The sequence below is a fragment of the Anas acuta genome, chromosome 6, assembly GCF_963932015.1.
Source record: "Anas acuta chromosome 6, bAnaAcu1.1, whole genome shotgun sequence".
Lineage (NCBI taxonomy): Eukaryota > Metazoa > Chordata > Aves > Anseriformes > Anatidae > Anas > Anas acuta.
In genome coordinates, this window is record NC_088984.1 from 28,843,987 (window position 1) to 28,871,082 (window position 27,096).

The 27,096-nt window shown below is 47.5% G+C and overlaps 1 protein-coding gene across 23 annotated transcripts in view; it reads left to right on the forward strand.

Moving 5' to 3' along the window:
- Window positions 1-27,096, forward strand: part of HDAC4 (histone deacetylase 4) — a 231,884-nt gene that overhangs the window by 104,222 nt on the left and 100,566 nt on the right. For 21 of the 23 annotated variants that reach the window (XM_068686151.1, XM_068686154.1, XM_068686145.1 and 18 more), the window contains 2 exons: window positions 9,171-9,415; window positions 25,198-25,348. In XM_068686151.1, the coding sequence (XP_068542252.1) occupies window positions 9,171-9,415; window positions 25,198-25,348 (396 nt within the window). The remainder of the gene's footprint in view (window positions 1-9,170; window positions 9,416-25,197; window positions 25,349-27,096) is intronic. The other 2 variants (XM_068686150.1, XM_068686147.1) reach the window with 1 other exon arrangement.

Here is a 27,096-nt window from a genome sequence, read left to right on the forward strand (position 1 = left end):
CCTTGGCCATTTGGGATGGATGAGAAGTAACGTCCTGGGCTGATGCACCTGGCATTGGGTGACTGGAAAGCAGAAGCCCCATGAGAGGAAGGCTGCGGGCACTTGCCTGTCTGAACGAACACCTTGGGCCAGGATTCTGGTTTCGAACAGGCTGCGGAAAGCACTGCAGCCTCGGAGCAATCCCTGGGATTTTGTGAGAGCTGCTGAGCTCTCTCCTCGCTCAGCTTGCGATTCAGCTGCTATTTTTGCTCCTTTTCTGTGGCTGAGGACATCGCATCACACGTTTTGGGGCTTGTTGTACAGCTGGGAGCCACTTGATTGGTGACAGAAACGAGCTGCCTAGCCTATTAATAATCACCATTCATTCACTGGCTGCTTCAAACAGTCAGAATATGTCTTTTTTGGTAAACTTCAGCATGCGTAACGGGAAAGGCAATTCCAAAGAATTTTCTTTTACCTTTCCTTTCGATCTGAGGGAGTTTACGTACCACCGCTTAACTTCTGAATGAATGAGCGCATCAGGTCCCGAGCTGCTTATTGGAGTCCTGGTTTTCATGAAGAGTCCCACGGCTGCCAGCACCTTCCTTTGGTGATGCCCAGCTCCTGTGCAGCTGCTCGTGCCCCTGCTGGCGACAACATTCCCCCTTCTTATCCCCAGGGATGCTGCAGGCGCAGGAGAAGGAGCTGGCTGCGTGCTCTCCGCGTGGCTTTGGCAGAGCACCAGCATTCCTCCTCAGCAACAGATAGGTGACTTTGATCTCCCCGGCTCCTCTCGGTGTCTTCAGGAAGCTGACAGCGTTTCCCTGTAGCAGTAACTGCTTTTATCACACGACTCTCTCCAGTGGCCTGGCCGTTTACCAGCTGGCACCACCCCGGCTCAGGAGAACCTTCCCCTCGGTTCCCATCTCGCTGCCCCACGTCCACTCCCAACACCTGATCTCACTGTGGTGGGTGCTACCGTGGGGAAACCAGTCTTTACTCTTCTTCTTTGACACATCCGAGCAAGGAGGAGATGTGGTGCCTGCTGTCCTCCTGTAATTTTGTCCTCCCAGCACTCCTGTGCTGCTCTGTGGTTGCTTCGCCTGCTGCCTTCTGCTCACACCGATGTGGTGGTCACAGCCTTGCCAGCTCTAGAGCCTTGTAAAGTGGTCCAGGCGTCTAGCAAACCCTTGCCATGTAGCTCTCAAACTCTCCCATGCATATCTAGCTGGGTGGATTTTTTACCCACAAGGAGTTTTCCATATATATAACCTCAGGATGAGACTTAAGTCCTTTTTCCAGGCTCCTGCCCCGTCTCCTCAGGTCTCTAATTCTCCTTTCAAAAGTGTCGTTTTCCCTTCAAGGAAGTTCAGGGTGAGATGAGACAAGAGCATGTGAGAAATCTGTGTGGGTTTGTTTCTTCAGAAGTATATCAGATCTTCCTTTAACCTCCCTTTTTGTGCTGGGTATCTGGTAAAGCGCGGAGTTCCTTGTACCAGCAACTAGACAGATGGATCAAAGAGCTTCGATTGCTGGATAATGCTTGCAGCGAGGAGGCAGGTAAAATTACATTCCCAGGAACGTCTTTTAAGAAGGGGGGGGTATGGGATTTTTTTTTTTTTTTTTGTATTATTGTATTCTGTTTTTAATTATTATGTAGTTGTTTAGACACTTTTCCCATGGAAACTCAAGTGGGTTTCAGCGGCTACCCCCCAGGATGAAAGGAAGGCATGAGGAAAACATGCAAGGAAAGGTTTGCCGCAGCTGTATGAAGTCTGAAGTCAGGAACATTCCAAGCTTACTCGTGATCCCACTATCTTTGATTTCAGTAAAAGCACTGGGGATGATACCAGTGCTCGTTTGGTAGAGACGTTGTTGACTGCAACAGCAAGATGGAGTGAGATAACGACTGAAGAGGAGGCAGCGAAAGTTGAGCATCTCCCTCGGGGCACCTCTGTCCTGCACAGGCACATCTCTGGGAGACATCTGTGCCATCCAGGTTTGATTCTTGGCCTTCCTGCAGACACTGGGACGTGAACTCTTCAGATACTCATTTAGGACTTACTGTCTTGTGCATTCTGTGGTGCTCTGTTTTATTTTTGGAGCGCTTGGCTTTCCTGCTGCAGGAGGATGTAGTGCCGAAGGGGCTCAGGAGGTCGGGGTGCTGCAGCCTCCCATCGAGAGTCCTGGAGTCCTCTGAGGTCCTTTAGGCAGAGCCCTCAGGGATGCATCTGGTCCGTGAGATCTGATATTTGGCTGTGACACTCTGCATTTTCCCAAACTCTGAGGCTGCAAGCTGGAAAATGCTACAAAACGTCATTTTCTGTCTGTTGTTGATGTAATTTAATGATTTTTCTTCTCCAAGATTTTGTACTGTGTAAGATGGAGAGGGCAGGATAAATGGACTGGCCTTCAAGTTTTAGTTTCCTTACCATCATGAATAAAAACGTGCACGCAGACCTCCCTTGGGTTTCTGACACGTGTCAGTGCCACGTCTGCGGGCGGAGGGATCGGGATCAGCAAAGTTGGTCCTGGAAATCCAGGATCGGCGTGCCCTGCTCGTGTCTCCAGGTCTCGGTAGTAATCAGAAGAAAGTTTCTGTGCGATGAATGAGTGAGTGACATTTAAAACTCCATCTGTTGCCTACAGTGCGGTGCCTCACGATGTGTTTCAATGGCTGATGGGATGATTAATTTCGGCTCCCATTCATGCCGCGTGAAATGTTCTCAGCGCGGGGAATGACTCCAGCCCTTGCTGAACTGCAGCATGTGTGGTGCTCGTAGGAAATCTCAGCTGCTGTTTACTCGTAGCTGGTGCGCCGAGGGAAGGATCGGGGCTGCATTTGCATTCACCCACGCAGCCCTGCGAAAATAATGGCAGCGCTGGTGTACCGAGCCGCCTGCTTTTCAGGGATGGCTCCGTCCCCGATGCAGCCTGCGAGGACCTGCCCTTCCTACACGTGGCCGAGGGGGGTGGCTTTTTGTTGTTGTTTTTTTTTTTTTAAGTGGGGGTCAAAACCTTCTTTGTTTTAACACACTCGATGCAATCACATGCTCCGTGCTTTCCAGATTTGGAAAGCCTTCCTGCTACCAGATATCATCTGGTAGATATCCCCAATGCCCCGGGCCAGGTCCGGTGACCTGGCGGGCAGCTTTCTTGTTCTCACAGAGCTGCTCGGACAGATTGCTGGCCTGACCCTGTGGAGGGGTGTCGTGTCACAGAGGTGGGTGTCCGACAACGTGTGCCACCTGCCGAGCCCGCTGTTCCCACCACTGGGTGGCTTCTGGCTGGGCACGTGCCTAGAGACCAGACTCAGTGGGTACGGCAACCCATCGAGCTGTTGTTTCTCTCCCTCAGCTATTAATTTCTGGGGAAATACCACCGATCTTCGGGGCAGCCTGTCGGGAAGAGCGTGTTGCAGGTTAAAACCCGCTGCGTCTCTCCCAGGCGCTCTGAGGGCACCGCGCCGCGTTCCTCGGCCGCTCCGTTACGGTTTACACACAAACACGCTGCTTTTATCCCGGCGCTGCAGTCAGATACTGCAGTAGCTCGTTTCTATTAATAGCTCTGATCTCACCGTCTCCTCGCGTTTGGGCGAGTTGTGACATTTTGGGAAGCGGAGCCCGGCGTGCCTGGGGACGCGGCCGCGCGCGGTGGCTCCACGTCGAGGCGAGGGAACGCGGCGGCGCCTCGAGGAACCACCGAGCACGGCGCTGAAGCCTCCCCGCTGCTCGGCGTGCGTGCTGTAAGTGACACACTCCTGCCACCCACAAGTCATTTTGTCAACGAGGAGCCGCGCTGGAAGGCTTGGCGGAGCCGGCAGCCCCCCGTGCAGCAGGGCAGCCCCCAGGAAATCAGGCAGGCAGGACGAGCCGCCTCGACGTGCGCTATTTTCGCTCCTGCCCAGTGATGAAAGTGGCTGAAAATAAGGCTCAGGGGGAGGTCCCTGCACGTGTCCGTTCTCCCGGCAGCATCAGGAGGAGCTGCTGCTCAGTGCACCACGATCAAGCCCTGCTCGGATCCCGAGGGTTGGTGCTGGGATGGCAGCGAGCGGCAGGCTGCGGATGCAGAGCGTGGTCTCTCGGTTTTGCTTTTTTTTTCTTTCCTTCCTCTCTTTTTTTTTTTTTTTTTTTTTTTTTCTTTCACTGTTCTGCTATTGGCAGAATCTGGCTGGAGGGCAGCGCCAGCACGGCAGTAATTAGAAAGCAAACTCATTAGTTGGAAATAAAGCCCAAGTGCAGGGAGGATGGGAGACGGGGGGAGAAGCTGAGTCGATGCTTTCTGGACAGCGCTGCCCGGGGACGCTCAGGCACAGGCACCCCCGTGGCTGTTGGAGCTGAAACGCTGGCATTTTGGGGCACGTGGTGGTACGTCCAAAGTTTGTCTGCTGCTGGGATGGGACGGGGGTGCTGCCTGCCTTCCTCCTGGGGGCTGGGGTTGGGGTGCCAGCTCGGCCCCCCAGCAGGAGGTGGTGTGTGCGGGGCGCTGCGCTGTTGGACTTGAACGAGGAAAGCCTCCCCTGTTGGGTTTTTAAAGAACTTGTTTGGGAAACGGTTTTCAAGTTCAGCTGAAGTAGAGGTTCTGCCGACAGGAGACTTGAATTGAAATCTGTTTTCAAAGGTCCCGTGTCCCCATCATACTGAAATCTTGTACATTTCAGTGTGCTTTTGGGACTGGATCCTTCTATTTTTTCGGTCTTTTAAGGACTTTCATGAAAATGCTGTGTCGGAGAAGGGGGAGAAAACACAGCTATTACTGTTAGCCTTATTTAAATAACACAAGTGCATATTTAAGTAGCGTCACCTTCTTCTAATCCCTTCCAAAATTCTCAGTACTTGCAGAGAAGTTTTTTGTTTTGTTTTGTTTTGTTACAGGGCAGTACCACGTATGGCTCTCCGGTAACGTATTTATCTGCAGCCTTGATGTGAGATGATTTTAATGCCAAACATTTTTCGTAGGGAACGCGCCCTTGCATTATGTGATGTTGGAGATCATCAGTTCATTACAGCAAGTATATTTAGCCGATAGATGACTTCCACTGGGTGATGTTATGGACAAGCTGCAAGATGTCAAATTTACAATCTCAGCCATGAGGCCACTACGTGCCTACAATCAATGAGGGCCAGAATGCTTGAGGTCTTAATTAACGTACAGCATGCAGGCAGTCTTTGATGCATGGCCATGTTTTATTTATCTGGGGAGGGAAAACCATCAGACTGTTTCCAACTTAGTGTAAAAATAATGGGAACTGAACCGTGAAAAAAATTCCTACGTGCCTAGGTTAAAAGAAATAGTAATAATTCCTCCTGTTTTTTTTCCTTATGTTCCTGCGGTGATGGAAGGGGCCGGGTGAGCATGCGATAGTTTATTATTCATAATTGAGATCTTGTCTTCTAATTCATGGGTTTGGCATTTCTCATTAAAACTCTGAATATAGGCTTTGTGCTTTTGCTAACGTCATGAATCTGATTGTATTAATATGTTCTCAAGGCAGAACCTATAAAAGCAATTTTCTAGTCTACCATAAAATATTCATAAGAATACAGGCTTTTTTGTTTTGATGATGTGTTCATTAAGTAGAGAAGGTTTTATTGTTTTCGGGAGGGCCCTGTAGGTCAGCAGCACTCGCTGCTTCTGTTGGGAACTCATGGCATTTCGAAGAGTTTTTTGAGACCGAAATAGTACGAGTCAGGGATGACGCACCCCGCGCGCAGACAATGAATGGGAATTGTGGCTCGGTCCCCGCAGCTGGCGCGCTGTGCCGCAGCGCCGGGCTTTTCGGGGGGATTAGTCGCTCTGCTGCCCGTAACCCGGCACAGGAAACGTGAGGTTCGTCGAGTTTTCTCAGGAATATTAGCTGGCTTTCTTCTCCAGCGCCGCGAAAGTCACGGCTCTTGTTACAGGGTAAAAGGGGAGTAATTTATCACAGGGCACAACTCGAGCTCCCGGTTCCCATACCGCTCCTGCAGGGCTGCAGGAACGTGTCCCTTCTGGCCAAAATTGGGTTTTATTCCAACATGGTAAAAGCTTTTATTTTCTGCTTTAGGAAACACGGTACTTGGCTCAAAGGTGTCTGTAGGAAAACGCGTGCACGTTTCAAGGAAAGCTGCGTTCAGGCTAAGTAAGGCTGACAGGTTCAGCCTTGTGCAGCGAAGATAACCACATTTACCCGGCAAACTGGGAAGCCCGAGTGAGCGGCTGCCACCTTTGTGCTGGTAGCTCTTTAGTCCGTGGTTGTAAAGAGGGGAGACGTCAGTGCCAGGTGCTCAGCAATCTTCCTGCAGCAGCCCAGGCGTGTCAAAAGCTGGTGATTCACAAAGACCACCGCGTTGTTTGCTGTACTGACTCATGGCTTATGATCCTCCCGGGTTAACTGTTTCGAGCTCTCCTCCAGCTTTGGGGACTGTGAAGTTGCATTAAATTATTCTCAGGGGACTTTTGGGGTGGCCAACAGCCCTGCTCCCGGCTGGCGAGGTGGCTCAGGACTGTGTTCATGCTGTAAGACTCGGGGTGTGATCTCCGTAATGTTTAGATGCAGGTGGTTAAACTGGATTTTGGATAGCCACAGCGCATCACATTTTTGAAGGCTAAATGGCTTGTTTGGCTTTTTATTTTATTTGGTTCTGTGCAAATACTTGCAAAAACCTGTTATTTCGTGCATTTTTCCACCTAGATCCAGCGTGGGGACGGGACTTTGGGTAGCATGGGAACTTTCCTCTGGTACTTTCCCAGGCCACAGCCCGTTTCACACGGTACAGGGGACAGCCAGGTGTTTTCTCAGGTCACAGCTCGTGCCCAAACATTCCAAACCCCAAACACTCCTCCATTACTCTGGAGGACTTCACAAACCAAATCTGATCCTGGTTTCTGAGGAGGAGTTGGGAGCTCCCCATTTGGGGGGTTTCTGCGGGCAGGGGTGTTCAGTGCACCAGGCTGCAGTGTGGGGGAGAGCCCCCGGGGACAAGGACACAGGAAGGAAAACAATGGGGAAGCGGAGGGGAGAACTCGTGGGTTGAATAATAGCAACACTTCCAGCAATCTGACCTTTTGCAGCAAATACTTCCATCTGAGAAAAGTCTCCTCCTCCTCCTCCCCTGCACGAGCCCAGCTCCGTTCCCAAGGCACGGTGCGGGAGCCTGTGGAGCTTTCTGCACACACCCCATGTGCCCATGACCCGGCATCTGGAGCTGAATTTGGCCTCTGGAGCTGAATTTAGCTGCTCGAATTTGGCCACTTGGTTCGGCGTTGGGTGGTGAAGGTGCTGGGAAGCAGCCGATGCGGTGGGCTGGGAGCTGGCAGGGCACTGGGCCGGGCAGGAGGACACGGTTTGTGTGGCTACAAGTGTTTGGAGTTTGGTTCAGATCATTTTGTGTCCCTAAGACCCCCCCAGCTGTATTCTCTAATAAAAGCAATGATTTTTTATTTTTTTTTGCTGTGCTTTCTGTTTCCTATTCCAAACTATATTATTCTGCTGTTGAAGAAGCAGTGTTCTCCATGAAACCCATTTTGTGTAGACTGAGCAGAATTTCTACATTCATCCCTTGGTACATGAATTTCCACCCCTTCAGCTTCAGCAGTGCCGCACTTCTTCAATACCCACTTGTCTTATGGTAAAAAGGCAGGAGGTGAGCAGGACACGACAGTTCCTTCCCGGTGGGCATGGCCAAGGCCCCCATCCCTACGTTGTGGCCATGCCCTTGGCTTTGGGGCGATGGGTTTTGCCACTTTCCCAGGCACCCCAGATCGCTCAGAATTACTCCGCTTTTATTTTTGCTGCCTGCCTCTCAGTTTAGCCGCAGCTTTTCCCAGCATCAGCTTTTTACGCCTTGCTCAATTACTGGCAAAAGTAAACATATTGATAGCACCGGGGGGAAAACCCGATTAAAACCCTTTCTTTTAGAGTCGGAGTAGGGTTTAGCACACTAATGGGCTGAGCTGGTAAGGCTGCGCGTGGGCGTTTGTGGCATGCCACCAGTGCGGCGGGGTGACGGTAACGTGGTGGCTGCTGTGCCCGCTGCCCCGTGCCACCTGCAGCACCGCGTCCTCCTTTACTTCGGACCATTTGCAGGTCGCTCCAGGTGACCCCAAAGAACACGTTTCACTGAGCCCCAAGCAAAATAATGCAAACCAACCAAAAAAAATTCAAAACCTGTGCACTTTATTTTCCATTTTTCTTGAAGCTTAATGTTTTTGAAGAGTCAGCATCTTTCTTTTTTAACACGTGATGCTCATTCAGAGGTGTCAGAAGAGTTTTAAAGCGATTGCCCTGCAAAGCAAGGTGTGAAACACGGCAAAAGTACAGAGCTGACATGAAACCCAGAACTGTCCTTCAGGTGGAGTTAGAAACGTGCAGTCATTCATGGGATGACAGTAATGTTTTTTAGCAGGATTGAGCTGAGTTTTATTGCAAAGTTATTTTTCATAGATGTCTGTCCCTGATGAAGTTATGACAAGCTCCTTGTCTTCAGGGAGATGCTGTTTGTGTAAGCAAAGAACGGATTTTCACTGCGCAGACAGTCAAGGTGGTGGTTTTCCTTTTTCCTTCCCTCAGCAGATGTCTCATGTTCCAGGTGGGTCTGGAACAATTTTTTCCTGAAATTCCTGTAAAGAATCATAGAACGGCTTGGGCTGGAAGGGACCTTCCAGGTCACCCAGTTCCACCCCGTGCTGTTGGCAGGGATGCTGCCCGCTAGACCAAGTTGCCCAGGGCCTCATCCAACCTGGTCATAGAAGGATAAATAAAGAATACAGCATGTAGTGTTTTTTTTTGTGTGTAATTTTTCTTTTTTTAAGCACAAAACCATCACAGTCCTGACCTTTGGATCATACCAGTTGTTAGACAAGATTGATCTTCGCCGTGAAGGCTCAGATTAATATTTATCCTTCTCGTTTCAAGTGATGCTAGAAGAGAGGAATGGAGATGTGTGTTTTGAATACACAGGCTTGGAATGACATCAAGAAGGGTCACGTGCGATTCATTGAAGTTCTTTTGCCTTTCAACAATGCACATATTTATAGGAGATGGTGGTTGGAGGAAAGCTGCTTGAACTTTGACTGCTTGGTGCTTTTAGCTGTTTAAAAAGCAGGGTGTGAGTTTAACAAGTGCTATTCTTAGCTCAATCCAGCGCGTCCAGCAAAGACCTTCAGGAACAGAATAAAAAGTAAATCCCCGTTGTGTTTTCCCTTTGCAGTTGATGTGACCACAGCACTGCCCTTGCAAGTTGCACCGACCTCAGTCCCGATGGACCTGCGCTTGGACCACCAGTTCTCCATGCCCGTGACGGAGCCGACCCTCCGAGAGCAGCAGCTCCAGCAGGAGCTCCTGGCGCTCAAGCAGAAGCAGCAGATCCAGAGGCAGATCCTCATCGCCGAATTCCAGCGGCAGCATGAGCAGCTCTCCCGGCAGCACGAGGCCCAGCTGCACGAGCACATCAAAGTAAGTGATGGGCAGCCCTGCCGCGGGAGGGGACGCACAGGTGGATTGGGTTTGGGGCTCAGAAACCTGGTTAGCGAATGATCTTTACTAAAGAGACGGGAGCGCCAAGATTTAAAGGGGGATGACGTGGAGGAGAGGAAGCAAGGTAAGCCAGTGCCACGCTAAGCTTTGTCCACCCGTCTGTGGAAATTGTCTGCCCCACTGCCAACAGTTGGCTTGGCAGACCTACATCTGGGTTTGGAAAACTTATATAGCCTGATGACAGTAGAATTTAACTCCCCCAGGAGGGCTTTTAGGCCACCCGTTGCTAATATCACATATTTGGGACTAGAATGACATATATGCTGCTCAGGGGACATATGCTGGTGGCGTTGGGAGCTCGATGTCTCTGCAGGAACAGGAAAACCAGACGCGGAGGGTGCAGGAGGGTCTGCACGCCCCGAGGTGCTCCCAGCTCCGCGTGTAGGTTAGCTGCTGGCCGGGGCCAGGAGGAAACCTAGCACACGGGAGGATAAGTAGGAAGTGCAGTTCGGAAGATGGCTGTTGCATAGTGAAAATGTTAGACATTATATAAATATTTCACAGTGATAGACTATTGCTATGGTAACATAAGCTTTCGGAATTGCTAATATGCTCTCTTTTCAAAGGGGGATTAGCACGGCACATGGTAAATAGTGTTAATGTAATATTAAAAAGCAACCTCAATTCAACCTTATATAACTTCCGTTTTTAATACAAAATATATGCTGGAGCGGGGAAGATAGGATTAAAAGTTAATGTTGTATTATTTACAGACTTCTCAAACAGAGTTATTAGCCTGGGCGTGCAAGAATAGATGCCGTTTGAAGGCAGATTAACAGCAAATGTCTGTGCCTGTGTGGGTCCTCTAGGCTGCTCTCTTTAGGACAGAGGGGTGGGAAGGTGTGTGTGTGTATGCATATATATTTGTAGATGTGTATCTCTTCACACGTGCCTGGACGCGTGCTTTCGTGCACAAGTAACACAAGGTCAGTTCGCTGCATTTGTGGTTCACACAGCACATTTAGGAGGTAAATACACGAAGTCTCTATGACAGATATTTCTATTATTTAATTATAATTTCACATTTCTTTAGATACTTGTCTTTGAAAATAAGACAGGACCATTGTATTTAACAGACAACCTCAAAGTACTGATGACAGGAACATTGTGGCTCTCTTACATTGAAGTTATGACTGATTCTGGTAAAGTCTGCATTAGAAGCAAATCGAGATCTGATTTTGAGCAGCCAGATAGCATGGTATATCTAGATCATTAGGTAATGAAGTTGTTCCTCTGATGTGTAAGACTGGCTGGATGAAAAACTTAAAATAGGAATGAAGTAATCCTGTACGGAAAAGGATGATGACCTGAAAGGTGATCTGCAATAGTGAGCGTGTCATTTTAACCCAGATTTTCTTTAAAATGGCCCGTTATTTCAACAATCCCATGATATATCACAAATAAAATAAACTCCAGACCATGCCACAGTGTAATTATGATGTAATTTTTTGTGAAAACTTTACTTCCTGTGTTTGTGTTCGTAAGTCAGCCTGCATTTGGCTGACTGCTGGATTTGCCAGCTCTTTGGCCACTGACTTTCATAAATGGGGAACTGCACTCAGTGCAGCAACTGTAGGTGCAGTGAGGCTGTTACTTTGTCAGAGAGCTAAAATTTATAACCTCATATTTGGACTCTGAACTCAGAGCTGTTCAGCTGCTTTATGGCTCATGAAAAATGGGGTGGGAGGGGAGAAAGGGAGAGAATATTAAAGCAAATAAATAAAAATCCGATCCCATGTGAGTGGAGCATTAGGGGTTGAGATGTGAAATTCAGTATAGAAGTGGTCCTGAATGAAGCTGCAGAGCGCTTTTTGGAGGAATTCATATGAATTTTGAAAAATCAGCTCATTGGGATGTGTGGCACGTGTCCCTACACCCTGGGTCAAGAAGGACCTTCCTGCTGCTTCTGTCCTCATCTTTACTTTTAGTGCTGTAGACTGGGAGTGCACAGCACTCAAATCTGTGTCCCAAGCAGATCTCCTGCGGCCGGGCTGGTCTCTGGTGTGCGGAGGAGCAGGAAAAGCTGCTGAGGGGTAGGCAGGCAGGTGCTGAGAGCTGCAGGAGATGGGTGGGTTCCTGCTCAGGCAGAATAGTGCTGGAGAAAGTTGGTGTGATACGTTCAAGTTGCCGCGGGTGAGCAACATTTTGAAAAAAATATTCGGTAAATGGAGTTACTTTTCCATTTGTTTTCAAAGGAAACTACAAACGAATCCCAGGAAATGTCAATAAGACCTAAATACTAGTACAGATGATGACTGCGGGTCTAAGGAATTGTTGCAGAGCAGTTCTGGACCACGGTATTTTTAACAGAGACACAAGACAGGGCTGCAGCTTATGATCTTTCCTGGTTACTCACACTGAATTTTTGGGTTAGCTCTGAGAGGGAAACGGCAGATTCGTGATGCTCAGGATCAGGTAGATGATTGCTTACGGTGTCACTGAGGAGGCGCAGAATTTTGTTAGTCTCTTGTCCCCAAAGCAAACTGTTCAAGGTACAGGAATAGTTTATTGAATGTTACAGTCCTGAGATTCTTCAAATGAAAATGTTGTTTCATAGCCTGAGAGTTGTAATGTGTAGAAATGAACGTGTAATGATTGTAATGAAGGTGTCCATCACCTGGTACAAAATTATATTCCCAAGTTTCCTCTTCAGGTAGCTACAAAGTCTTACTTCGGGTGAGGAAAGGCCTGAGAACCCAAACTTGCCCAGATTTCTGTTCAGATTACACATAGCAGCTGTTGACCAGAGTAAGTTTGGCTGGAGTGAGCTTGCAGTGTGCCTCACTGCAGTTCTAATTCTCAAATGTTTTCAACGTCTTGCCTGACGTTGTTTTTTTTTTTTGATTCAGAAAGTAAACCATCAGCTATTGCAAGGTGTGATTGTGCGTCTTGCAAACTTGCATGCTTTATGAAAAACTGCTGCAGCTCTGTCAGAATTGTCCGTGCCAGAACAACCTCAAAATCAAATGAAACGAACCAAAAATTTTCAATGAAGTTCTAAACTTACTGATCAAACAAAATGGCAGTTTTTTACTGTCTCCCTAGCATTTCCAAGGACTCCTTGGAAATGACCAGGAGCCTTGTTACTCATATTATTAAATTCTAAAATTGCTTTGTAAACTATTTCTGCGAAGGGGGGAGAGTTTCTGCATCTTCCTATTTTGCATACCTAGGCAACACTACCTAGAATCAATTAATTTGGCTTTCCTCATTACTGCCTAGCATCCAGCATCTTAATCAAGAAGTGCAAAGCATTTGTTTGTTCATCAGTTTCTGTCCTTGAGCAGTAATTTCTGCACTTTACCCTGTCTCATGCCTGTTCCTCAAACCTTTTGCTAGGTCCCCAGACAGTAAGGATATTTTGGATATCGCAGGAGAGCCACCAGAGGAAATACTGCATTGGATCTCTGTTTCGGCAAGGCGTTTGTGTTTCAGTACCTTTGCACTCTTGTTCTTACAGATGTTGAACAGTTTGGTTGACAGTGGCTGGGCACACGCATATGGGGTATGGATGAAGGTAAAAAGGGTTTTGATGCATTTCTGAAGTAGCTCTTGTACCCAAAGGAGGAAGATTCTGTATTTGGGACAGAGAGAAGTACAGCTGGCACGGCTACCTTACAGCACACAGCGCTGTGAAGATGTTGAAGCACTTTCTGGTTTTAAGTGTTAAACCCTTAGCTAGTACAACAGTAATCACGTTTTGTGTTTTTTCTTTCTATTTTTACTATGCTGCTGGTGTGAACAGAGAAACCGTTCTGACTCAGATGGGGGCTGAGGGGGTGGGGGAATCTCTCTCCCTCCCACCCCTCCCCAAACAAAGCAGTGCTGTAAGAAACATTTTAGGTTCTTTTTTTAAGTAAATGAAATTTGGCTTGAAAAAAAAAAATGCTGGCATGTCTTTCTGATTTTCTGTTCCGGTAGATAACTTTTTCCTATTGAAATCTGAAGTTTTGGTATTTTCCAGCCCTTGGGTTTATTCCAGCAGCCCAGTTTTAATCGTCTGATCCAGTGCATGGGGAGCAGGCAGGTGGTCGCCATCCTTCTGGCTGCGCGTGCCATCCCGTCCCTCGTCCCCCCGTCGGTCCTTGCTCTCACAGAAAATCATCAGCTGCTCGCATCTGAGCAGAAATTGCGTTTTTGGAAGAAACCTTCTCCATGTAAAGGTGGCAAATCCTGGAAGATGGTGCAATCTGGAGAAGCAGGCTGGGAGCGAAGTGGTATTTGTGGAAGGGAAGCCGACTGGACGTGGTTAAAGCTCGGCACGCCGAGGGAGCGGGATCATCGCGCGCGGGGAGCAACGCGAAAACTCTGACATGTTTAGGGAAAATAAGCTGAGCCTTATGAAGACTTCACACCATATGGAAATACAGAAAACTGTCTTTCACAACTACAGCACAGCTTTGCAAATTGCTGAGACTTGACATCTGAAAGCAGAGCGCGAGAGGAAGCCGGGGCTGTTGTGTACCGGAGGCTGCTGCGGGCTGGCTGCAGATAGACAAGTGCTCGTCTCCAGCGCAGGCGCTTACCTTCAGTGAAACAGATTTTCCACTGAGGCGTGCCTCGCCAGATGTGCAACAATATTTATAGCCTTCAAATCTGCCTTCCTAAACAAAAACAAGGATGGAATAAGGAGCCTGGCGCCCGGGCCGTTGCCGGTGAGACCGTGGAAAGCCTCTCTGCAGGTTCCAGCGTGAGCTCTGCTTGACCTTTGATTGCGAAGGAATCGGCAGTGAATTTTTTCCTTTGTGAGTCACTGATTCCCGGCCAAGATCAGCTGGAAGTTACCAAAAGCTTTTCCATTTGCCTTCTGGTCAACGGCTGGAGGGGAGATGATTGAAGAGGGGCAGGAGATGCACTTTGGCAGCGCTAGAGGCACCTCGGGCGCCGTGAGCTCAGCGGAGCAGCGACGCGCCCGGTGGGTAATGCGGTTAATCCCGCTGCCTCTGCACTGCCCGGGTTTGGAGCAGGGCTCCTAGGAGCTCTGGCTGTTTTATAGCTGAAGCCGGAAACTTATTCAGGATGCTGACGCACGTCAGCATTAACACATGACAGCAGACACCAGAGGTGTCCTGGTGGCGGTGGGACAGCAACAGGAGAGCAGCTAAGCCTCGCAGCTCCTTGCGGGCCTGAAATCTTAACCCGGAGGCATGCAAAGATGCTAATTCTGTCACGCAATGCTATTCCTCTTTTTTTTTTCCATTGGGCTGAGAGAAGAATATCTGTGTGCATCAGTAGCAGAGTGCCATGCCGCTTGTGCAGTGCACATAGGATGGGCAGGGGAGGCATGGGGCGCGTGTGAGCAGCAGCAGCATCACGCCGAGCAGGGAGCTCAGTAGCAGAGCTCATCGAGGAGTGATGCTGAAGTTGTTTTCTTTTTGTTAACAGAGAAAAAAATTCCTACGTTAAACAGTATGCTTGTGCTGCTTAGTGGCTTTATGCCAGTAAATAAAAATATGTGGAATGTTTTCAGACATTGGCTTTATATATAGCAACATTCAGATAAAGCATGAGGAGATGGTTTTGTTTTTGCTGTTTGCAATTGACATGTTTTTCATCAGCACAGCTTTCGGGCTGATTGAGGGGAGGTAACGCATCTAAGCTGTTAGTACCTAAACTCGTTTTTCAGAGACATGGGATGAAACTCTGGCCGTTCCTTATTTTTGTTCGAGGTCTTGCAGGGAATCTTCTGGGCAGATTTTGCAGTGCTGTGAATAACACAGAAATAAAATGGAAGGCTGCTTCTGTGCGAGTCGCGTTGATGCTGTAGTAAGAAACTGCTCTTTGCTCTCCTTTGGAGGCACCTGCCCTTGCAGTGCTTGGTTTGCTCGCAGAAGAGCTGCCTGGCCACAGGTCATGTTAGCTTTCAGCGTGGCTGCTTTCAGGATGGGAATATAGCACCCAGAGTCCCTTCTTGGTGGCCTCTCTGCACTGCATTGCTTCTTGCTTTCTGAATGGGAAAAAATCTGTGTGCTAGGAACCTGCTGACACGGTTGGTGTCATCTGTGTCCGCCTCGCAGCTGTGCGGGTGGCTCCTTCCCCGTGCCCCTGGGCTGGGGATGCTGAAGGCAGCACCTTGCAGCTGGGGCTGCAGAAGAGGCTTGTCCTGCCTCGCTGCTGCCCCTTGCCCTCTGTTCTGCTGCTCACGTTGAGCTCTGGAAGTGCAAGCCTGGATTTAACACCCCCATGCCCTGCTGAGCCCATTTTCTCTGCCCGTCCTGCCCCGCTGCAGCCAGACTCCCTCGGCTCAGCTCCGTGGCTCTGTTCTGCAGAGCGCCTGTTCCTGGCGGTTTGCATCGCTTTCAAGAGAAACTTAAAAAGCCCGGAGATACCAGGTGTCTGCCTCTGCGCTCTGACATGACAGGGCTATTCATCTTAGAGAACTGCAGCTGGGTACAGGCAGTGGGAAAAACAGACTGAACATTTTGTGCCTTGTTACTACCTGAATTCGTCGCGCAGAGCTCTCTTGCTATTTCTAGATGGCTTCCTCTTGTCAGTGACCTTCTCTTGTTTTTCTGGTGCACGTAGCTGACTCCGTGGCCTGAAAGACTTAGACCTGGATCCTGCAAAACTTAACTTCTGATGGAAATAGCCCCGGGGAAAGCTTTGCAAGATCAGAGCGTCTGCTGTCTTTGAAGGTTGGGGGTGACTTTCCTCATGCTCAAAGTCAAGACTCTTTCGGGGAAGGGAGAGGGCAGATCTGCGTGCAGAGGTGTGGATAAATGTCAGCAAATGCATACAGCAGCATGGATGCTTGTAAGCCCTGTATCTCAGCTGGATACAAAGCCATGCAGCAGAATCTGGGCTTCTCCCTAAGAAGCATTGGTGGTTTCTGGACTGAAGCTGGATTGCTCAACCAGGAGGGTTGTCTGCAATCATCCCTGCAGGCCTACTGAAAGGATTTCCTTTAAGTGGCAAAAAAAATGTTTTCTTTTGGCTTCTCAGAAGATGGACCGCCGTTTGCTGGGTGGAAGGAGCAGAATGAGAACTCCAGATTTTCCCGGCTTTACCAGACGCATCCCAAAAACTGCAGTCAAAATTGAAATCGCAGATCTCACTACAGCAGGGTGGACTTGGTGGCTTTCCTCCCGTGAAACCATGCACTGGTGTCCATGGAATTGGCTGGTCCAGCGAGCCTTGTGCTCCTTGTACCGTTACCCCTGTCCTTCATCTGGGGGTTCCCAGCTTTCCAGCAGAACACGGGGTCTTTCAGGCTTGGCAGCAGCAGGAGGTGAGAAGCCTGTTGCCCTGTGAGCTCAGCTGCTCCACGTGTCTTCGCTGAAGCCCCTTGCCCAGGAAAGACCTCACATGATGCATTTTCTTGCTACTTAATCTGAAGTTGGACTGAAGTTGGGCTGACTCCTGGGTATTCTGAAGGCTGCCTGTCTGACGTAAGCGGCAGAAATGGCAGAGTTCACTGGCTGACAAATAGACAGAGGATCTTGCTTACTGGATAGCACATGTTTGTTTTTTTGCAGTGGAGTCCAAACAACTTTTGAAGTGGTTAAGTTGGTGTTCTTTTACCCTTTGTAGCATGCGTTCGCCTCCTGGTATAGCATGAGGCACACTGATATTTTTAAAGCTAAAGACATAATGGTTTCTATTCAAGTTAGGATTTTGAAATAAACAGCAGGGAAAATAAAAATAAAAAAGAGTATTTGCAGTTCACACTTACATTTTCTACTTTATCTTATTTTTTGAACTAGATAAAAATAGATGGGAGATTTTCTAAGAGAAAACACAGATAATCAAGGCAGGAGTAAAGAAATACCCAAGTGAATCCTGCTAATATGTCAGGAATGGTGACCTGTTAATATACACCATCACTGATTAAATTAACATTCATAAACTGAGAATTCCTGTTACTGTATATGGTCTCCTGACAAAATTCAGCTGGTGTATGGGAGGATGGAGTTGCACTTAAAATGTAAATCATACTGTGAATAACCTCACTTGTCTACACACAGTATGAACGATGTTGGGGGCTTAATCTCCGTGTTTACGTTCCCTGTTTAACTGGGGATGGTGTGTAAGGGTGATAAATGTTTGGTATTTAAGGTGGTGGCACGTTACCTTTAAACGTGATGCTTCTGCTGTGCCTGTGTGAGCATCAAATGAGGCTGACCATTCATTTGGAGTCTGCAGCCTTCCTTCAGGTGCAGGAGGCACTTGGGTTATCGCTGCCTTGTTTCAGATGCTAGCAAAGAAAAGGGCTTCGCAGTCCGCTCCACCGCCCTGTTTTTTCCCTGCCCTTCTCTGGAGGATAAGCTGCTCGGAATTAGCATATTGCAGTTGGTCCTTGATCGACTCTTAAGGCCTTATTTTTCCTCTCTGGGAGGCGTTTTATCAAAGAAGCAGCCGAAAGCAGCTCTTGCTGCCCACCAGTCTTTTTGTTCAGGTGCTTCTCAGCTCGCAGCGGGTGGGATGTGAGGTACCTCCCTGTCTCGTCTCCCTTTGTGCAGGGCTTTGCGGTTGTTGAAGCTGAGGTTTCCCTTCCCTCCTCTCATGACTGCCAGCTCACCAGTTCAGTCGCTCTGTTCCTCTTCCTTCACGTGGGTGACCAGGAATGGTGGATCAGTGGATGCAGCTATGCTTCTCCTTTTCTTTATTCACATTTCGTCCTCGGAAATGACCGGCATCCAACAGCAGCTCCTGTAGCTTCTCCCATTATAGGATCTTTGCCTAGCATGTCTATTCCTGACGGTGCTTTTAGTGTTACATTTTCAGCTCCCCCACTCCCCGCACCCTGAAGCAGTTTGGAGAAGACAGAACAGTTTTTCTGAGGACTGAGGTCTGATCACTCCTGGCATGTTAAAATCTCACATAGCCATAATCAACACGGGCTCCTGCTTATTCAGGACAATTGTACAGCTCTGATTTATGAAGGCTTCCAATTTTCATCATGGTCAGACTTGCATGTTCCCAGCGTACAGATTTACCCTCACCTTCAGAAACCAACATCTAAAATACAGTGGAATGAATGCAAAGGAGTCGCATGTCTGTCCCACCTTTAGAGAGAAGAACGGGAGAAGGAACTGAATATATTAGGTACTACAAATGTGGCTCACTGCTTTCTAGGCTGTCAGGTGCTTCTGGAAAATGTACAAACGAGGCTGAAGGGGCAGTCAGGGAGCAACAGGCACCAACAGATGTGTTCTCAGGACAAGCTTTCCAGATATTCAGAAGTTAGAGGGATGAAGCAACCTTTTAGGGGAGAGGAGAGTAGTAATAGGATGTGGAAGGAATGGAGATACAGCAGCCTATATGCATGTACGAACTGCCAAACTAATAACGTGAGATCTTTTCACCTAGAGCTGGCGATTGGGAAACTTAGCCCTCGTTCCCTTTCCTGAAGACATTTGAGCCTCATAAACGTGAACACCAGACAGTCTCAGTTGGATACGTCTACCCGAGATCCGTCTCTTGCCCAGGAAGCTGTCAGCGGGGAAGGATTGTTTTCTTGCGTAGTGCGGAGAGGCTGGCTGCGGGGAGTTCTGGCATGGGACTGCCTGCCGTCAGCCCGGCTGATAGCTGGAAGGGGCCGTGCTGAATATACGTTCGCTTCTTGGTATGTCCAAGAAAAGAGGTGATAGACGTTTGTTCCGAGCTGTGCTTTCAATTTTTTTGCGTCTAGGAGCCCTTGCTACTTGGCTTCTGCTGAAAACCACAACTCTTCCCCCCTTCTCTCCCAGTACAACCTATTAATTTTGACTTGTCTCCGGTACTCCAGAAGATATCTTCTGTGCAGCCTGACTAGCTTTGCCCTTGGAATTAAAACCCACAGCGATGAAGCCAAGAGAGAGAATCCTGAAACTGAAGCAAGAGCCTGAGACTTCAGTAAACAGGATGGAGAGGACACGAAGCAGAGAACCCAGCCAAAAGAATGGCTAGCGTTGAAATTGCTCTAAAATAACCCAAAACAGCAGAGGTTCTCCCAGAAACACATCAAAACTTTCTGTCCACCAATATGCTGTGATTCTTTGTGGGGTGATTTGATGTGTGTTTATTTCAGCTTTCAGATTGATTATCGCTTACAATGTTCCTTCAGTGTTACAGAATCGGAGTTCCAAAGCCTTTCAGATATCTGAATTAACCTCCCCCCAAGCTGCAGGAATTTGCCAAAAGCTTAATGCAAATGATTTACTGTAAAAGCACCCTTTGCAGCAAAACCCCAGCCTCACTCTCTGCGAGGTGAGAGGACGATTTTCTGAAGCTTCAGCCTTTAAGGCTGCGTGTTCAGCAGGTGCTGAGAAGGCGGTGGGGTGTTCTTGGTGTTGTCCAGCATTAAGCTGTCACGTTTGAAGCCAGTGCTTCACTTGTACATCCTTACGACTTCTCTGAAGCTATTGCCTGCGGTGCTGTCCCACCACGCTGTGGCACCTTCCGTAGGTGAGCTCAGGCTTAGGTTGAGATCCAAGTTAGGAGGTGGACACAGCACTGAGCTGCTTTGGCTCACAGCAAGGTTTTATCAGCAGTAGGAAAGGCAGCTGTTGCTCACCCATGCTTACATGTGTGATTATCTGCAGCTTCATGAGTAAGGGTGAGCTGTCTGGGTACAGATAGTTTTACGCTGCCTTCCACTAATTGCAGTAAGGGAAAGCATGCAAAATATCTATTATAAAGACCTAGGAGCCGTAGTGGAAGCTTCAAAACCTCTCCTGCTCTGCAGATTTTAATCAGTTTTACCACGGCGTGTGAAGTAAATGACAGAAGCGCCTTTAAAATGGCTGTTGTATGGGAAGGAGTAAGAGTGTGGGCAGAGAGCAGTGTCTGGCTTCTGAGGAGAGGATAAGGTGGTGTCTAAGAGATACAAGGATGCAGGAAGGATCTGAATTCTTCCTGCTCATCTAGCAAATTGAGGAGTGGTTGTGCAAGCCCTAATGCAACACGTCTTCATGAAACAGGTCCTCGTTCTTTCCGGTAAATAGGATTTTTGTTGTCAGCACCACGCACTTCCCAGGAGGGCACGTGGCTTTCTTCTGGGCTGAGGCTGTTGGATTTTTCAGAGCACTACCTTGCCGCCTCTGTTGTGATGACTAAAGAAACTCTTTTAGCTCCAGATAGCTTAAAAAGAGGTTTCTTTGTGCGCTGGAAGTTTACAATGTGCTTACTGATAAGGTGTTAGTGTGTGTTCCAGGTAGACGTGCTTGAGAACTGAAGACAATTGAGGAGTGTGATGGCAAAATCCACCGCACCGCCGAGTCCTTACAGCTAGCTGAAAATTGATAAATAGCTGGATATGCTCTACATTTTCCCTATTACATTTATTAATATTAATATATGCTAAAGGAGCACCAGAAACACTACCTACAGGTACAGTTGAACATTTGTGCAGTTTTCATAAATAGTGGAAGCAGTGACATTAAGCATATGCAGGAATCCCCATAGTTATAAATATTTACAAATATTTAGTTTGGCAAAAGCACCTTGCTCAGATGTTCCTAGCTGCACTCACTAGCGCAGTGTGCCTGCTTGTCACACGGCAGGCTCCTCGAACCGATAGCTGAATTAGCCTGAGCGCACGGGCTTTCCCTTGGCATATATCACTTCGTATTTCACAAATATTTAAATTTCCTTGCAGTTCAGCTAAACACACCACTTCAACTGCGCGCAATTAACACACAGGCGTTGCGGCGGCGGCGTTGATTCCTGTGCCAGCGAGAGAGACCCAGTGCACTGCGTGGCATGTGAGCAAGATTACGCACAGTAATTAATAATCCTTATCAGAGCCACCTAAGCGTCTCTTGGTGTGCCGTGAATTGCAGCTCAAGAGATGCTTATAATCTCCTAACTCAGGCAATTTCCAAAAGACCCGAGCGTGGGAGCTTGTGTCCCGCTGAAACGCAACGCTGAAGCATTTTGCCTTTAGACATCTGTAGGCTGTTTTTCCACTGAGATAATCAAGTGGAGGGTAAAGGCCAGGCCGAGCCCAGAACGTGTGGGCATTATCTTGTCAGAGAAGCTGAGTGTGGGGTGCGGGAGGGGGGACGAAGCTGCTCTGCACTTAACCACACGCAGCGCTGAATGTTTGCTACCTGTTAAAATTTGCCTTGATGGCTTTAACTGAAACAGAGAAGCTCGTATTTTTCAGAAGTTTCAGTTTATTTTGTGCATAGGGCAGCTTTTTGTTATCAGATTTCCTGTTTCTCCTGTTTAGTCAGTCCTCAGTGGGTTCCCTTGCTGTTTACGGGTCTTTTTTGCGAAGCAACAGCAGACAGAGCCTTTTTTTTTTTTTTTTAAATCAGAAAATTAAATTGCAAACCCTCAAAATATAAAAGGGAAATTGGGGCACAGTCTAGCATCAGGAGACTTCTTAAAGCTTAGGGTTTTAAAGCTGAGCAGGGCTTTTTTTGCCCCGAAACACACTGTGATTCAGTGTGATGGGTCTGTTCCCCATGGCTTTAATATAACAACACGGATAACAGCATCAGCACGGATGAGCAACACGAGTCTCACCTTGGGTTAGCATCACAAATCCTTATCCACGGGCCTCGGAATGGGTGTGAAAGCCACGCACGGGCTGTGTGGCAGCATCGCCAGCGCCGGCACACCCTATATTTCCTGTCAATAGCGTCTGGGTCGTTGGTTTTCAGCCCTAATTGTGGAGAAATATTTGTGCTGTGAGAAGACATCACAGTTCAGACGGAGCCCCACAGCGGGTTTCCTTCAGTCATTTTTCTGAGGCTTCAACAGACAACAACCAATTTCAGGTTTCGTTGGTACAACTGGGGGGGTTGATTAATTTTTTTTATTTTTGTTTTTCAACTTTGAAAAGGTTTGAAAACTGTATTGAGAAGGGTCTTTGTAGAAACCGGGGTCAAAATTGGCCAAAACAATACATGTCTAATGAAATTTCTCTGAGCCACCCAGCTACAAATTGTTTTTTTCATTTACATTTCACTACAGATGTCAATGAAAGCACAGTTCCTTCTAAAGCATCATAATGTATGTAAACCATTGCGGGAAGCATCGCATGCGAAGCCTAGGAGACTGCAGATGGAGAGAAAAGGCTCCTGATTTCATAAAAATAACAAAACCTGTTTTAACATATTGTGCATTAAATATTGTTCATTTGCATACTTTCTATGGCTAGGTTATAAAAGCCCACCATGTGGTGGACTTGTTGGAAGTCTGAAAAGATAGTCTTTCTCCAAATGGAGATGTGTTAGTGGAAGCTGCTGCTTAATTATAAAACAAAAATAACTGTTTTTCTCTGTGTTGTGTTTTTTTTTGTTTTTTTTTTTTTCATTCTTGGTATGCGTGTGTGTTGGGTTATTTACTTTTGTAGCTTTTTAGTCTGATTTTTATGTTGTTTACATCAAATTCAATGGAATTAGGAAGGGAAGCATAGGTGCAAGCGCTGCAAATTCTGCTCGCTTGGGTTCGGTGTTGTACAACAGTCTGCCTGCTTGGAGCCAGCAGCAGCAGGGACTCCTCGATCAGGGTTTCCAGCAGATAGCCAGGCAGATTGTAGAGTGCCACTTAGATTATTTTTTTGCATCTTTATATAGAATTGTATAATTTTATGTACAGCATAGCCGCGGCTGAAACTTTGATAGTACAAATGTACAATACCACAGATTAAAACGAGGAATTGCTGTCAGAAGCATAAATAGAAAATCTGAAAAAAGGAGAAGGAAAAAAAAAAATCAGTGTTTGTGGGGTGGAAGTCTTGTATACACATGCACATATGTTGTCAGGGCTTGAAGAAGGATGGAGTGAGACATGCTTGTGGGGAGCAGGTTCCCTGCCTTAATAGCCTTGGCCTGGCCCCGTCCCTTTCCACCTCCAGGATTTCATGAGCCTCGAGCAGTGGGTGGCATCGGAGCACAGACCCCCATTAAGCCCAGGCTTGGAGAAGTCTCATCGATGGCCGGAGCGTATGCAGCATGAAAGGTTTTGAAGGTTAACACTGCCAGCTTAAAATCAATCTGCTAATTTATAAGCTGCCAACATAAAGAGTGCGGGCCAGCGTAAAGCGAGCGGGACGCCCGCGCCAGGCAGCCGGCGTGCTCCTGCATCCAGAGGGGTGTGCAGGGGAACTGGAGCAGCCTGGGGAGCTCTGGAGTAAGTGTGTGTCTTGCTGGAGAGGGTGCAAACAAAACTGGGAGGTGGGAAAGGAATAATAGTGACCTTTCTTAGGATAAGTGGAATTTGAAGAAAAAAGTGATTTTCAGTGGAACTCGAGGTTTTTCACCGGGGATGCTCTGCAATGGGGGAAGCGCTTTTTGCAAGCCCCATGGAGATCCATTTGCACCTCGCCAAGCTGCAAGGTGCTGAGGTTTGCTGCTCATCACCTGCTTCTTTGGCTGTCAAAGCATGGGGTCTTAGCACTGGCAGGGGGCCCTGTGGGTTGACCTGCTGCCTCTGACCCCTCAGGAGATCCCCTAGGCCCACAGAGGATGCTTCAGGTTGGGGAACACCACCCCACACACATCCACCAGCTGTGCCTGGATTTGGAGACCCAAGGGGAGACCAAGGGGGTAAAAGGGTGGACAAGGACAGTGGTCGAGAGGCATAGATGGCAGGGGGAAGCTAATTGTGGGATCGGAGGGTCAACTGGCAAACCTGGGGGAGAAAGCATGTTAAAAGTGCAGCTGGCACCTCTTCTCAAGCCTCGTAACTGCCTCTCGTTGTTCTCTCCTCACCAAGTGCTGCGTCCTTCACTATATTTTATATGAATACATGTACTGAAACCTGACTTTTCCTAATCATTCTTATTTCCTCTTAGTTAAGAATAAAAAATATGTATCTGTGAGTGGCAGGTAGAAGTTACCCATCGTGTTGACTGTTTGCTGTGTGAAGGCCTGGTAGAAAAAACACAGCGGTAAACCAGGCTTTGGTGCTTCGACTCTTGGACACCCCATCTGATGAAAGCTTTGCAAAGCCTGCCCTTAATTAGGCAGCCCGGCTCTCGGTTCTTCCCATGGATGTGTGCAAGTTGAGAGGGCTGGGGAGAATCCTTCCTTGAGAGACTATTGAAAGATTCCTCTCTAACGAAGCAATTCTCTTATAATTAAGCTCCGAAGCGGGTGGTATCATGCCCACAAGGAAGCCAAGTCCTTTTGCATTTAGCTCGGGGTGTGAGGTTCGCGCAGCAGACGGGAAGTGACCGGCGTCTGATGAAGTTAAAACGATGCACTGAGAGACTTGTCCCGGTGTGTGGGAATGCTTCTGCATACACCGAGAGAGAGAAGGACCTTTGGAGAAACCAGTGTGCAAGGTCATATAATTAAAGGCTTATTCAGAAAAGCATGCGCGCAAGGGAACTGAACTGGTCTTGCAGAGCCGGCGTTGGTGATGGCATATTTTGGTTCGAGCGCGTGACCGGGGAGCTCAGTGATGTTCCCTCAGAGAGTACGTGTAGCGAAGACATTGTACTGGGGGTTTTGGTTAAAACACTCAATAAAGAGAAAGCAAATATCCAGCTGAAATAGCAGGCTGAAAAGCCAAGCCAAGATGGACTTGCAGTATTTTGTGGTGGGGTGGGGAAGGATCCACGTGTACCAGGTTTCAGCAGGACAGCATGAAGTGAACCAGAGATCAGGCTATACAACACGCAGAGCCTCTGCATGACAAAAATGCCATCTTTCCTGTTTTTGTGACCTAAGCAGCATCGTTGTTGACTGATGGTGACTTCTGTCTTACCTTCAGTTAATCTGACTTTGTTAATTTTTTCCTTTTCCCTCATCCCTTCTCCACAGCAGCAGCAGGAGATGCTGGCAATGAAGCATCAGCAGGAGCTGCTGGAGCACCAGAGGAAGTTGGAGCAGCACCGACAGGAGCAGGAGCTGGAGAAGCAGCACCGAGAGCAAAAACTTCAACAGCTGAAAAACAAAGAGAAAGGAAAAGAGAGTAAGTAGCAGAAGCTCCCTTGTTTTGATGATGACAGGTAGAGTAAATGAATGGAAGCCATAAAGCAGCATTATAAAGCTGAAGAAGCCTTCCTGATAGCCTTTCTACAGGGCCTGGCTGCACAGGAGCTTGTGTAAACGGTTAGGAGGTACTGAGGGTAAAAGAGAAATTTATTTCTATGCTTTATCTTCATTTTTGTCTCACTAAATGCCGTTTTAGCGTTTTTCAAAAGGAAGCGTATCATCTCTTTATTTGATTTAACATTTTCTGAAGTATTTTTGGCAGCATTCCTAATGGAGGCAGAATATTAAAACCATAAAATACACCAGATGCACGCTGCTTTTCTTTTTCTTTACTTTTCTTAATTTCACTCTTTTAGGATGTAGGCGAGTTCTCAGTTTTTAGCTTTAAAGTGTTTTCATTCAGAAAGTACTTCTTTCATGAGGTGCAGATTGTGGTTGGCTTTCCCATGTGCTATTATGCACTTGACGAGATTCAGTAAAACGATTATTGCCTCACAAATCCCCTTATCAAAGACACTTTGCTTGCTTGTTCCGTTTTCTTTTAGAAGTGAATGGAAGGAAAAATACCTTGCAAAGTTGTACTATCAACTCGTTAGGGTCTTCATTCCAAATGACACAAGGAAGCCTGTGATGGAAGCAGCAGAGAGGGCTAAATGGTCCCAGGAGATGAGGTACTGTGTGGGGACCAGTGACAAGATAAAGCTCCAAGAACAACTTTTCTAGCAGGAAGGGACTGGAGTCTAGGAGACAGGAAGTGTTTTTTTTTTCAGAAGGTTGAATTCCCCACTGCCTGCGTATGCATCTTGCAAGTACAAGCTGTTGAAGCTGCATTCAGATGAGGGAACAGGCAGACCTACCCCAATATCTTAGCAAAACGGTTCATGGGAGCTCCAGCACGTGTGTGCGTTTGTATTGGGTTTTGTTTGTTTCTTCTAAGTGTTGGGAAAGAAAGCAAAGGGTCAGAATTGAAAGAAAAAGAAGCAGTGTGACTTTCAGGAGTGAGTAAAGGGTGATGACAATGCAGGTTGGCTTCTTCAGCGTGCAGCTGGCTGCCACAAGCGATTCCTCCCATTGTCCTCTGGCTGCTTTCTGTTGTTTTCCAAAATAAAGGCAGTGAGTTTGAACTGGGTGAGAGCTATAAGCACGTCCACTTCACTCTGCTGTTCTCATCAACTGTTGATTTGGTATCGATGTTTTCTATGGCTGATACCTGCCTATTCTCATTAAGATAATTTACAATAAACAAAAATTCCTGGGTCTCTTGTAAAATGACAAAAGCATCTGAAGCACCTTTTGGATGAAACATAGGTGTAGAGGGAAGAACAGAACTTGGGGATGCTAAGTTGAAGATCCAGTTCCCATGGCTACAGTTTTATTTTTAAAATACTTTTATTTAAGAAGTGCTATAGTGTATAATCATTATAGCAGCTAAGCTCTCAAGAATACTTATTTTTCTCACATCAGAAAGTTTTGCTAAGCGTAACAGTTAAAATTGTCCAAATCTGAAATGAGGAGTGTGTAATAGATGAAGAATATAGTTTATTTTCCATCCTTCCCCCATCACTGTAAGAGAAAAATAGATTGCTTTGTACCTTCTAGAAGTCAACGCTCAAATAGGGCTAGATTACCATAATACCAGATGCTTGCTTTCTCATCTCGGGATCCTTACCCCATCCCTTGTGAACCGAAATCTGCTATCAAAAAGCTTTTGATCAAAAGCGTGTC